Here is a 13,291-nt window from a genome sequence, read left to right as displayed (position 1 = left end):
TTTGCAAGGGTCTCGACCGAACCTATGAACAGGTTGCCTACGTATCCCAGTGTAGGAATCAGATCATGCGTAGTTCAGGGCGAATGCCCCTAGTATATTGGGATTTGAAGGAAAATTTTATTTAGGCTCAAAAGGGTTTGCAAAAGGTTATAAATTTTTTGATTTTTGGTTATGAATTTGGGATTTATTCGGCCAAAGGACGGCCTTCTGATGTTCAAGCATAGAACCTCTTGAGTTGATCAAGATTTGTTGGTTCTGGCAATATTTCTCCATTTAAATTACGGAGCTTGACGGCTTTTCCGGGTAAGATTTGGTCCACAATGTATGGTCCTGACCAATTTGGTTTGAACTTGCCCCTTGGGTCAAACATTGGTGCTCGATTCTCTTTTAGAACAAGATTGCCTTCTTCTAAATCTCTGACCTTAACCTTTTTATTAAAAGCACGGGCTATTCTGCGCTGATAACCTTGCACATGGTAAAGCGCCTTTAATCTCTTCTCGTCTAGCATGTTCAACTCTTTATACCTGGCATCTGCCCATTCATTTTCTGGTAACTTGACTTCAGTCAATACTCGGAGCGAAGGTACACGGATCTCAACAGGTAGCACTGCTTCCATCCCGTAAACAAGAGAGTAAGGGGTTGCCCCAGTTGAAGCCCTAATTGATGTTCTGTAAGCCCACAAGGCGTATGGTAACTTATTCGACCAATCTTTATAAGTTTCTGACATTTTGCTAATGATAGTCTTGACATTTTTGTTTGCAGCTTCTACCGCTCCATTTGTCTGCGGACGATAAGGCGAGGATTTATGATGCTTAATCTTGAACTCTTCGCAAAGAGAGATTACTTCCTTCTTGAAATGAGATCCATTATCTGAGATAAGTTCATGGGGAATTCCATATCTGCAAATTATGTTGGTGCGTATGAATTTAGCAACTGATGAGGATGTAAGCTTTGCATAAGAAGCGGCCTCAACCCACTTGGTGAAGTAATCAATAGCAACGAGTATGTACTCGTGACCATTAGACGACTTGGGAGAAATCTTGCCAATGATGTCAATTCCCCATACCGAAAACGGCCAAGGAGAGGTAAGAGAATGCAATTCGGTGGGTGGTACATGGATGAGATTCGCATGTATCTGACATTTATAGCATCTCTTCACAAATGTGTGACAATCTGCTTCTAATGTCGGCCAATAATACCCCAGACGTAGGATCTTCCTTGCCAACATCTTCCCATTCATATGAGGCCCACACACCCCTTCATGAATATCTGCGAGAATTTCTTCTGCCTGATCTTCAGTGACACATAAGAGTTGAATTCCATCGAAAGACCGTCGATACAACTCTCCTCCACAAATGACGAAATTAGCTGCCAATCTCTGCAAAGTCCTTATTTCTTTACTCGACGCCTCATTGGGATGCCCCTGGCCTGAGATGTAGTTCTTTATGTCTGTATACCATGGCTTTCCATCGGGACATCTTGCAGCTATTTCTATAGCATCAACATATGCAGGAGCCCATTGCTCTTGAACCGTGATGGGCCTCATCTTCATATTGTGAGGTATGTCAATCATGGAAGCTAACGTTGCTAAGGCATCGGCGAATCTATTCTTCAACCTTGGCAAATAACTGAAAGTGACGCGTTGAAATTGCTTAGCGAGAATATCCAAGTATTCATGATATGGCAATAGCTTTTCTTCTTTGGTTCTCCACTCTCCTTGAGTTTGGCAAATGATTAGCTTCGAATCTCCATATACGTCAAGATTCTCTATGCCTAAGGCCAATGCAGCCTCAAGCCCAACAATGCATGCTTCATATTCTGCCATATTGTTGGTGCAATTGAATTGTAACTTAACGGCAACGGGGACATGCTCATTTCGAGGCGACACAAGCAATGCCCCTACTCCTTGTCCTGTTTGGTTTGCTGCTCCATCAAAATAGAGGGTCCAACCAGTTTCTGGATACTCATCTTCAACCATCATGATCTCTTCATCTGGGAACATCGGCTTGAAATGCTGACTTTCTTCTCGGGGTGCTTCCGCCAATTGTTCAGCAATGGCTCGGCCCTTTACTGATTTTTGGGTTACATGAGTGATGTCAAATTCAGACAACAATAATAACCATCTGGCAGTCCTGCCTGTCAGGGCTGGTTTTTCAAAGAGATACTTCAGAGGATCCATCCTCGACAAAAGCAGGACCTTATGTGATAAAAGGTAATGCCTGAGTCGCTGAGTGGCCCAAACCAAGGCTAAGCAGGTTTTTTCTAGGACAGTATACTTTTGTTCATACTCCAACATCTTCTTGCTAAGATAATACACAGCCTTTTCATGCTTGGTTTCTGGATCTTGCTGTGCTAACATACAACCCATTGTGGTTTCTGTTACTGACAAGTAAAGCAGCAATGGATGCCCCGGTATCACTGGTGCTACTATCGGTGGCTCAGACAAACTTTGCTTTATCTTTTCAAAGGCCTGCTGACATTCCTCTGTCCATTCTTTGGAAGAGTTCTTCTTTAAGAGCTTAAAGATAGGTTCACAAGTTGATGTCAGATGAGCGATGAATCGCCTTAGGAACTGTATCCTTCCTAGGAATCCCCGAATTTCCTTCTCGGTTCTAGGCGGTGGCATCTCCTGGATAGCCTTAATCTTCTGAGGATCTACCTCTATACCCCTTTGACTCACCATAAATCCAAGCAACTTACCGGAGGTAACCCCGAACACACACTTGCTAGGATTCAGGCGAAGCTGGTATTTGAGAATTCTTTCAAAGAACTTCTTAAGGTTCGGGATATGATCTTTCCTTTCCTTGGCTTTTACAATCATATCATCGACATAAACTTCGACTTCTCTATGTATCATGTCATGGAGCAAGGCTGTAGCTGCTCTTTGGTATGTCGCACCGGCATTCTTAAGACCAAATGGCATTACCCGATAGCAATATGTCCCCCATTGTGTAATGAACGAGGTCTTAGCCATGTCCTCGGGTGCCATCTTAATTTGATTGTAGCCCGAGAAACCATCCATAAAAGATAGTAATTCATGCCCGGCCGTATTGTCCACCAAGATATCGATATGTGGTAGAGGGAAATCATCTTTTGGACTTGCCTTGTTCAAATCCCTGAAATCTACACACATTCTCACCTTTCCATCTTTCTTCGGTACAGGTACTATATTTGCGAGCCATTCTGGATATTCCACCACTTGCAGAAATCCAGCATTCAACTGCTTAGTAACCTCTTCTTCTACTTTCAGGACCCACTCAGGCTTCATTCTCCTTAGCTTCTGCTTTTTAGGTTTAATCCCAGGCAATAAAGGTAGCTTGTGCTGAACAATGTCTTCGCTCAACCCGGGCATATCTTTGTAGGACCAGGCAAAAACTTCTTTATATTCCTTAAGTAGGTTTATTAATTCATCGCGCTCTTCAGAGGATAGAGTATTTCCAATTCGTATTTCCTGTATTAAATCTTCTGTTCCGATGTTTATAATTTCGATTTCATCTTTAAGAGGCTGGGCTCGGCGCTCCTCCTCTTGTTTGAGCATATGCTGCAATTCAAGGGGAGTTTCGTCGATCCCCCCTTCCTCATCTGAGGAGGGAGTGTTATCATTATTATTAAAGTCAGAAGCAAACATAGAGACATACTGAGAATCAGATTTCATTGAATTGAAAGAAGTTACATCATTATCATTGGACTCATCCTGAACAGGTTCAGGATTCACATAGTAAATAAACTCAGAAAATGACTCGCCTGGACTAGGCACTGACACTGATTCACTCGACTTGACTAGACTTGACTTAGCAATAAAATAAGATGGAAAAACATCAGAACTCCAGTTTGAAAGATTTTCTGTTGCAGGTGCAATCTGACTCTGAGGTTCAGTAAAGGTATCATTACTCTGAATAACTGCCACTAGCATATCTTCACAATCTGTCTCTTCTTGTTCTTCAGAATAGTAATCAACATCAGGCACATTTTCTTCAAACAAAGATTCCAGCACATCTGGCTCAAGGTAGACTAACCAGTCCTCAACAGTTTTCTCAACATAATATATCGGCGGTTCTGTTTCTGGGAGAGCAAGGCCACTGAATATTTCAAAACCGGGTATCATGATCCCTGTCACTGAGTCATACCATGGTTCAGAAAACCCATAGTATGGAAACGTCTCACCTTCTTTGATAAAATGACCATTCATTGATAAGGGATATGGAGCCATTAGGAGTACCCTTCCGGTGCGGCGGATTTCTTCCTTCAATTTCAACAATTTTTCCATGGCTTCCTCCTCCTCTTCAGTAGGTACATATCCAAGACCGAAAATTCCATGGTTTGCTTTGATTGGGCGCCAGTGAGATGCCTTGCTTGGATCACGGCCCAAATTCATACCAGGGAAGTAGTTCATTTTTCTCATCATCTTGGCCACCACAGAACTGATGGCGAACGGCAAACACAACTCCTCCCGAGAGGCATCCTTGTAAGAGATAACAGCAACCTCGAATGCGAAACCATTCAAGTTGTAGTCATCTGCTTTTGCAACTGGAAGGATCAAAGTTTCTCCTGTTATTTGCCCTATTTCTGGCTCTTCATCACCTCTGACAGTGAACAACTTCCCATCTTTAATGAACTTCAATTTTTGGTGAAGGGTTGAAGCGACAGCACCTTCCTTATGCAACCAGGGACGTCCTAGAAGCATATTGAACGAGGCTTTGATATCAATAACTTGAAACTCAACCTCAAATTCTTGACCGCCCATAACGATCTTGGTGGTGAGGACTCCGACCACATTTCTTCGGGTATTGTCATATGCGAGGATACCAAGGGTTGATTCGGCAAAATCAGTGGGACCGAAACCCAAGGTAATGGCAGTTCTTAATGGACACACATTCAATGCGGATCCGTTATCTACCAGCACAGATGGTACTTTCTTGCCTCCACAAACAATAGTGACATGAAGAGCTCTAGCATGATTCCGACCTTGAGGAGGCAGCTCTTGATCTGAGAAACTAATGGCCCTGGTGGCCTGGGTTAGAGCAACAACTTCAGCCAGTTGCTCCGGAGATATCTCTGAGGATACCTGTGTTGTATTCAATTCTTTTAACACAGCCTCTCTGTGTTTCTTTGATGCTATCAATAATCCCCATACAGATATAACAGCCTGAGTTTTCTTTAACTGCTGCACAACTTCATCATCTGGATCTTTCACATATTGCGGCTCCTCTCCTCGAGCCAATGCCCCTGGATTTTCGACTCTCAATTCAACAGGTTTGAAAATTCTTCCGCCCCTTGTCACATGTCTGACTTCATCCAATTCAGGCTCATCATAAGTGATAATTTGAGGGACTTGTGGCTCATAGGTGATTACCAAGGGAGGTACAGACTCTCTTAGGTGTGATTCATCACAGAATATGATTTGGGGTTCAGAGATGGGTTCTAAGGCACCTATGAGGGTAAGAGGGTCAAACTCAGGATCTCCTATGGTTATGGCATTAACGGCAGCAGGAGGATTTGCATGACCAGGTAATGGGTTTTGGGTGACATTGGGTCTTGGCTGGAATGCAATGACTTTCTCATCAATGAGTTTCTGGATTCTAAATTTCAAGGCAATGCAGTTGTCAGTAAGATGACCAGGACCTCTGTGGTACTCACAGTGTAGGTCAGCTCGCCAACTTGCAGGTAGAGGATTGGGGGGAGGCCGGATGGCAGGTAAGGTTATGCGACCTGAAGCAAGACACTGCTTAAGCACCTCTGAAGATGGAATGGGAAGAGGGGTAAATTCTACCCGGGTTTGTTGCCGAGGTGCGGTTGCGGTTTGAGCATAGTCCATTACTAAAGGTTCTTGGGACCTAGAGGATTGAGCATTGGAACGGGAAATACTATTGACTTGGGCTGGAGGGGACTTTTTGAAATCTCTGGGGTTTGGGTTGCTACGGTTGAATACACCTTGAGCCATAGCCTCCTCTATCTGGGTGCCAGCCACGATGAAGTGTTTGAAGTCTGGATAGTATTGCAAAGACATGTGATACTGGAGCTGGGGGGAAATATTTTTCATGATTATCTGGACTTGTTCTTCCTCAGACGGGCGCTCCATCATCTGAGCTGCTATTCTCCTCCATCTTTTCACAAAAATCAAAAAGGATTCCCTCAAGTCTTGCTTTGTTCTCTCTAAATCCTTTCTGGTGATTTCTGTCCCATCATCATATTTGAATTGCCTGATGAACTGCTCGCCGATATCCTTCCATGTCCTGTAACGAGTCTTGTCCAAGACCATGAACCATCTCCTCGCAACCTTGGTTAGGGAAACTGGGAACAATTGAGCCATTTGCTCAGAAGATAACCCTTGAGGCTGACACATGATGGTGAACATTTGCAAATGTGTGATTGGACAACCCACACCATCATATTTGTCGAAATCGGGCATTTGAAAATTGGCAGGAAGGCGAATTTCGGGAAATAAAGTAAGATCACTGGGATTGAAACCACCCTGGTCTTGAAACTGAATGTCTTGAACTTTCCTGGTAAGAGTCTCTAATTTCTCCATAACAGACTTATCAACCATGGACTGAGAAGGCCTACTGTGATTCTCGCTGTACTGCTCTTTTTCTAAGTCTTCTTCGACTTTATCAGGGATATTGATGAACACTGTTTGGGCAGGTGCTACTGGAGTAGCTGCTTGGCGCATAGGCCCTTTATCCTTGGACAACGACGGTCCCAACTTTTCAGAAAGCTGAGCCTTGATAACTCGGTTTTCTTCTTTGAGTTCTTGAAGCTGTTGGAGAATCAAGGTAAGAGTATCGGTAATAGCAGCGGGTGGAAGACCATCTTGGTTGTCTGCCATTGGTGAGGATGAGGACGGGAAAGAAGGAGATGCTGGGGTTCTTAGAGAAGGTGGCGGAGAAACAGATTTCCTCTCTAACCGCGAAGAGACCCGAACCCAAGGAGTATTAGGGTTAGCTATGATGTTTATTGCCCTGTAATATCCGAAAGACATATTTTAAAATCAGAGAGAAGAATAGACGATGATGCACACATAGACAAAGATAATGAAAGAGAAGGATGGACTTTATTGATCAATCATTAAAATTTGAGTACATGGTTCAATCTTTCAAAGATAAACATGGAACTAAGCATTCTTTTTAGACTTCTTCTTCGGACGACAATCTTCCTCAACTGACTCCTTTAAAGGTTTGATGATTCTTGCATCCCAAGCAGATGAAACAGCTTTGACAATCTTGGGCTTGAGACCCTCAGGCGGATAGAAATGATGAAGGGGAGGCACAATGGATTGCTCCCTTCCATACTGACGCTGAATCCTGGCAGGAACATAAAAGGAAGTCTTTTTGAGACCAAGAAGGCGAACGTAGTTAGCTTCTCCGGTGTTGAAGACAGCTTCTTGGATTCCGGGAATTTGCCAATAAATCTGATCTTCTTGGCGAGAATTTAACCATTCAACCCAATCGCTTTTATGATCGAAAGAAACATCATGACGCCATTCACTGAAGGTGTATAACGTATGATCAAAATGGACAGGAGCTGCAATTTTTAGCTTGTGGCATAACCACACTTGAAGTAATGCAGGACATCCTGAGAAAGACCCAACGAAAGAGCGAATATAAGAGCTTGGACCTGAACTGGCACGAAGGTGAGCCATATCATCCAATCCATTGAAAGTTTCTGCAAGCATAGTAGGAATTGGATTGGCGCCACGATCCATTTGATCAACGAGGTCCAGAAGAACAGCTGACGCAAAGCGAGAAGGCTGGACAGTGAGGAACCTAGCAAAGGAGCAGAATCTCAAAGCGCGCCGTCGAGCTTTTTGAATATCAACAGCACCAATGTATCCAACAGGAGGGTAAATGTCAATCAGTCGCTGCATGGACACTTCTTGGCCTTTCATGAAAGAGTTCATGGATTCATCTGGATTATCCATCAAGCAAAGGAACAAAGGACGATAATCTGGAACACAGGATGGCTTCACTAGAGGGCCATCCACAGGATATTCCAATAAGGCACACCATTCTTCAAAGGTGGGACACATTTCTTGGTTGCCAAAACGGAAGACATGATGATCGGGATCCCAACACTCTGATGCGGCATAGAGTAATCCCCAATCGAGCTTGATGGTTGCCACGTAGCCGAAGAGATTTTTCTCTTGTTCACTTATGGCGTAGATATGGGATTCTCTTAATGTACCACGGATCCAATCAAGAATTGTACGAGTAGACATAGTGCCCGTAAGCCAAGAGAAGGGATATAAGAATGATCAGGATTACATGAACACGAGATTAGGATAAGTTCCTGCCAGTACAAGGAAAGTATGAATACATGATCGAATCACACGATAGAAGAATGAAAGGCATACGATCGAAAGATTAGATGCGATAGCATAAGATTGCTTTCAACGGATAGATCAAGAATGACTAATCCTATGAGATCTTTGGAAATGATAGGATTTATATCCTAACCCCTAAAGGAAATTTTTTTTTTTAATCTCGCACATTTTAACAGTGTGACCTGAAGGCATCAACCCTAATCCTAATCAAGCGGAGTGGAGAGAGGATCTCGACTCATGACTTTGTTCGTGTACCTAGGACCGATCGTAGCCATTGGAAGATGGTCTACGGCCTAATCTAGACACAAATAGGCAGGATATCCTAAACTAGGCTCACACACGTGATGCACATGTGTTCGTATACTACATGCATGTGTGGGTTAATCTAGGGGTAAGGCCAAGAGTTCCCTTAGCGCGAATCCCTGTTCGATATACTGTACCAGTGTCCGGCGTATCAGTACGTGAACAAGAGATCCGTTTACGTACCATAATGGTACTAGGCTAAGGGTGGAATGCTTCTCTAGCACAGAGGCACCAGGTGATGAAATCCCAGTCAACCATGCTAGATAACACTCCGGGTTCCTAAAATAGGACGTGTGTGCACGTGAGATGCAGAGTTTAGATGCAAGTGATGTAAGTGTGTGCAATATGTTTGCGCAATCTATGATGCCTTCAGGTTTTGTTAGATTAAGTTTGAGTAAAGTGTGATGAGAAAATAAAACAAGACAAACTAATCTAACAAGTATAGAGTTTTTATGAGCCAATTAAATTAAATTCAAATGAATTATCTTTTGAAATTTTAATGAAGTTAGGTGGTCCCCAGCAGAGTCGCCAAACTGTGGTACCTAGCCCGTGAGGGAGTGTGGGGCGCGAGCCGCCACGCGCTCTCTCTTGGTCTCTCGTATCCACGCGATTGGCGTGTGTTTTTAATTGTTGATTGTAATTCGTCTTTTATGTGAACTTGGGATCACTAAGGCAATCCGAATTCCACACGAAAGAGACTGACAGAGTCGCCACCTAGATGTGGGATCTAGGACCCGAAATTAACCAGAAATCTAGACTCGCTACCTGGTTACGAGAATGGAAGGTATGGGGAGTTATCCGCCACATGCACCATTCCTGCCCGATAATCGGCCTTCGATTCCAAAAGCTAACTTTTTTAAATTTATTTTAAATGGCTCATTCAACTCTATGTTAATGTGCGAACTAAGTGACATGCATCCTATGATCTAATTTCAATGTGAATCCTAGATGTGTATCTTGATTTATTAATTTGTCTGGATTCATTCTAAGTGAAAGTTCTCCTAGAATTCTAATTTCATGGAAAGCCCTAAATGATTTGATTAAGCATTTACAAGAAAATTAATATCCAAAACACCACAATTTGTTGTGGTGCCGACTCGCGGGTGGTATGCCGTCAGACATCCAAGCTGCCTACGTACCCAAGCCTCACTGGGATCAGAGTCGACGTAGTTCGGTGCACCTAAGCTAAGTTACATATGCCTAACTCAACTAAGACACCGACCTAGACGGGATTGACTGTTTCAACAGTTTTAGGAGAAGTTATTTAATTCAAGTTGAGGATTTTATTATCTTAGGATTTCATCTAAGATGCTATATGATTCTCATCTAAATGCAAATGGTCCCTTAGACTAATGCAGGTTTGCCTTACATCCTAGTTTACTAGGCTTGTCCTAGGGAAAGATTGGGTGACTAGTGTAACTAGACCTATGGCACGGTTGCTATACATAGCAAGCGTCCGTGATGAGGCTGGACTCCTAACTCTAGGACTCTCTAAAACTTAGGACACGACACGACACCGGTGTTCCTAAATTGGGCTCTAAGGGTCCTTACGACGGAAACCGTGATCCAACGGTTCCGAAAGACACAAGACAAATCGATTTAAATTCTCGAGGTTAGTGAAAAAAAAAATGGAAGAGATGATGAAATAGTGTGAGGGAATGAGAAAGATAGAGAAAGGTGCGACTGAACTTGGGAGTGCCAAATTGCCTACGTACCCCGCGATGGGGATCAAGCCACACGTAGTTCCGCTGGGGAGGTTGCTTGGATTTTGGAAAACAGGATTGGTATTTGGATCAGGAATCGGGTTTGTATTTGAGCATTGGACTTGAGATTCAGAAACATTGATTTAGCAATGGGATTTTGGAATTGGGAATTTGCATCAAAGAATTGAGCATATAGGAATCATCAAGGGTTTGAATTTTGGGAATTCAAAATGGGCGGGCTTATGAGATTCGGTCAAATGGATTCAGACATGCGACTCAGATTGTGTTGGGATATGACTTGGTTAGGCAAAAGGGAGGAAGTTCTATTAGGTGTAAAAGGGCATTAGTAGAATAGGGGAATGACTCGGTTGTGACATGGAAGGCCGCAACTTGGTCGAATGCGACTCGGTTGCATTGGGATGGGTTGATTAAGGAATTGGATTGAGTCAACTAAGGGGAGAGTCCAATCGGTTAAAGAGGTTGAGCATACTCGACTAGAGAGTTGGGTCAACTCGACTAGGGAGGTTGGCTAGAGTTGACTCAGTTGAGCTGGGTTGGGATCCCACTTGGATGGATTGTATTGGGGCGATTTGACTTAAGCTGCAGGTGGCCTGGCTGGGTTAGATTTAATGTAACCAGATTTATGGATAAATGGTGTGCCTCAGTGAGTGGACAAAGGTATGGCTTGGGTTGATGTGACTCGGTTGAGTTGTGCTAGGGTCAGGTTAGGTGGGGTTAATGGTTGAGTTGGATTGGATTGGGTTAATGGTCAAGGTCAAGTGCGGGTTGACTTGGCTTAGACTGGATTGGAACTGGTTGAGCGTGGATTGGGGTGCGGCTTGAGGTTTGGGTGGTTGGAGTATCTTAGGAACCAATAGGGCAAAGTGGCTCTTAAGGGGAATGAATTAATTGGGCCGAATGGGCCCGATGGCCGGGTTAACTGGGTTGGCCGGGTCTATTGTAGGGGTGTATGAGGGTACTGTTGGGTGGATGAATGAAAGGCATGTGGTGTATGATGTGTGGCTATGGTTATAGGGTTTAAGGCTTATGGGTATGGGTTTAGGTGTGGTTAATGGTTAGGTTGGATTGGGTTAATGGTTAGGGTCAAGTGAGTCGGGTCTAAGTTAGGAGCAAACCCGAGACTAGCCATGGTCTAACTAGGAGGAAGCAGGGTACAAACCAGGGTGCGGACCAGGGTGCACCAGGGTGCGAACCAGCAGGGAACCAGGGTGCGAACCAGCAGGGGAACCAGGGTGCAACCAGCAGGGAACCTGGGTGCAACCAGCAGCGAACCTGGGTGCAACCAGGGTCTAACCAGAGTGCGAACCAGCAGGGAACCAGGGTGCGAACCAGCAGGGGAACCAGGGTGCAACCAGCAGGGAAACCAGGGTGCAACCAGCAGGGAACCTGGGTGCAACCCGCAGCGAACCTGGGTGTGAACCAGTATCGAACCTGGGTGCAACCAGCAACGAACCTGGGTGCAACCAGGGTCTAACCAGAGTGCGAACCAGCAGGGAACCAGGGTGCGAACCAGTATCGAACCTGGGTGCAACCAGCAACGAACCTGGGTGCAACCAGGGTCTAACCAGAGGCTAACCAGGGGGAACCAGGGTGTGAACCATTAGGGAAAAATAAAAATGAAGATAAGATGGGTTAAGAGAAGAGGGAAACATGTATAACTTCAAAGTCTACCATCAAGAAGAATGAGTAAAGATTGATCCTAGATGCTTCCTAACATGGTTTTTCTTTTAAAGTAAAAGATATGCATGAAAACAGACCCTACATAGAATTGAAATAAATGCCTACCTCTTTGAAAACCCACTTTGTGTTTGATTTTTCTTTGATGTTAATTCCTTGAAGATGATTCCTTGCTTGATAATGACTGCTTTTGATATATATCACCCAACGTATCACCCGATCCGGCAAGGATGGCCGAACCCTTGAAGAGATGAGGGAGAGGGATGAATTTTCTAAGTGAGGGATTCTTTTTCTCTTCTCCCTTGGATGGTGGGATGAGAGGGTATTTATAGGAGAATGGGATAGGAGGTTAGGTGAGGTTAGGTGAGGTTAGGTAAGGTTAGGTGAGGTTAGGTAAGGTTAGGTGAGGTTAGGTGAGGTTAGGTGAGGTTTGGGTGGTTAGGATGAGAGGAGAGGTTAGGTGAGGTTAGGTGAGGTTTGGATGGTTAGGATGAGAGGAGAGGTTAGGTGGTTTTGGATGGTGAGACCCAGGTCAAGATCTGTCATTGATCTAACGATTAACGGAAATCGGGTCTCGGAATGGAATCAGGGTCCGGGCTATGAAGTGACCCTAGCTTATTTTGTCCCGATTGATGATCCGTAAAGTCAGATCAAGATATTAATGACCTAAAACATATAAATCAATGATAGAGGGGGTTCTCACATGGATTTAACACACTAAATTCACTAATCAGGGTATTTTTCAATTTTTCGGATCTAATCATCTCACCAGGTACATCTCTTTATCATTTTGTTTTTTTTCAAAAAATTTGAGGATGGATCAATATATTAGGTTATTGTTGGTTAAAGTAAAGCAAAATGTGGGTGTCTACAGGTGGTTGAGACTCTTTGAGTATAAATAGATTTTGGTGTATTTGAAACTCTTTGAGTAGTTGAGACCCTTTGAGTGTTACAGACTCTTCGGGTAGTTGAGGCTCTTTGAGTATAAATGTTTCTCTATGTAGTTGAGACTCTTTCGAGTATAAATGGTTTTTGTGTATTTGAGACTCTTTGAGTAGTTGAGACCCTTCGAGTGTTACAGACTCTTCGGGTAGTTGAGGCTCTTTGAGTATAAATGTGTTTTGTGTTGATTTGAGACTCTTTGAGTAATTGAGACCCTTCGAGTGTTGCAGACTCTTCGGGTAGTTGAGGCTCTTTGAGTATAAATATTTTTTGTGTTGATTTGAGACTCTTTGAGTAGTTGAGACCCTTTGAGTGTTACAGACTC

General features: G+C 43.7%; 1 protein-coding gene across 1 annotated transcript; it reads right to left on the bottom strand.

Annotated features, from left to right (window-relative positions):
- Positions 1 to 6,951: 6,951 nt before the first annotated feature.
- LOC143859711 (uncharacterized) lies at positions 6,952 to 12,335 on the bottom strand. The gene is made up of 3 exons (XM_077370362.1): positions 12,133 to 12,335; positions 7,294 to 8,286; positions 6,952 to 6,959 (listed from the first exon to the last, which is right to left on the bottom strand). Exons 2-3 carry the CDS (start codon positions 8,213 to 8,215, stop codon positions 6,952 to 6,954), a joined length of 930 nt encoding a protein of 309 aa, XP_077226477.1. The 5' UTR covers positions 8,216 to 8,286; positions 12,133 to 12,335.
- Between the last annotated feature and the right edge of the window lie 956 nt (positions 12,336 to 13,291).

Source organism: Tasmannia lanceolata, unplaced genomic scaffold, assembly GCF_043159265.1.
Source record: "Tasmannia lanceolata isolate RefF3 unplaced genomic scaffold, GAP_Taslan_0.1 ptg000036l, whole genome shotgun sequence".
NCBI lineage: Eukaryota > Viridiplantae > Streptophyta > Magnoliopsida > Canellales > Winteraceae > Tasmannia > Tasmannia lanceolata.
The sequence above is the reverse complement of the archived record's forward strand: the minus strand, read 5'-3'. Positions and strand labels throughout refer to the sequence as shown.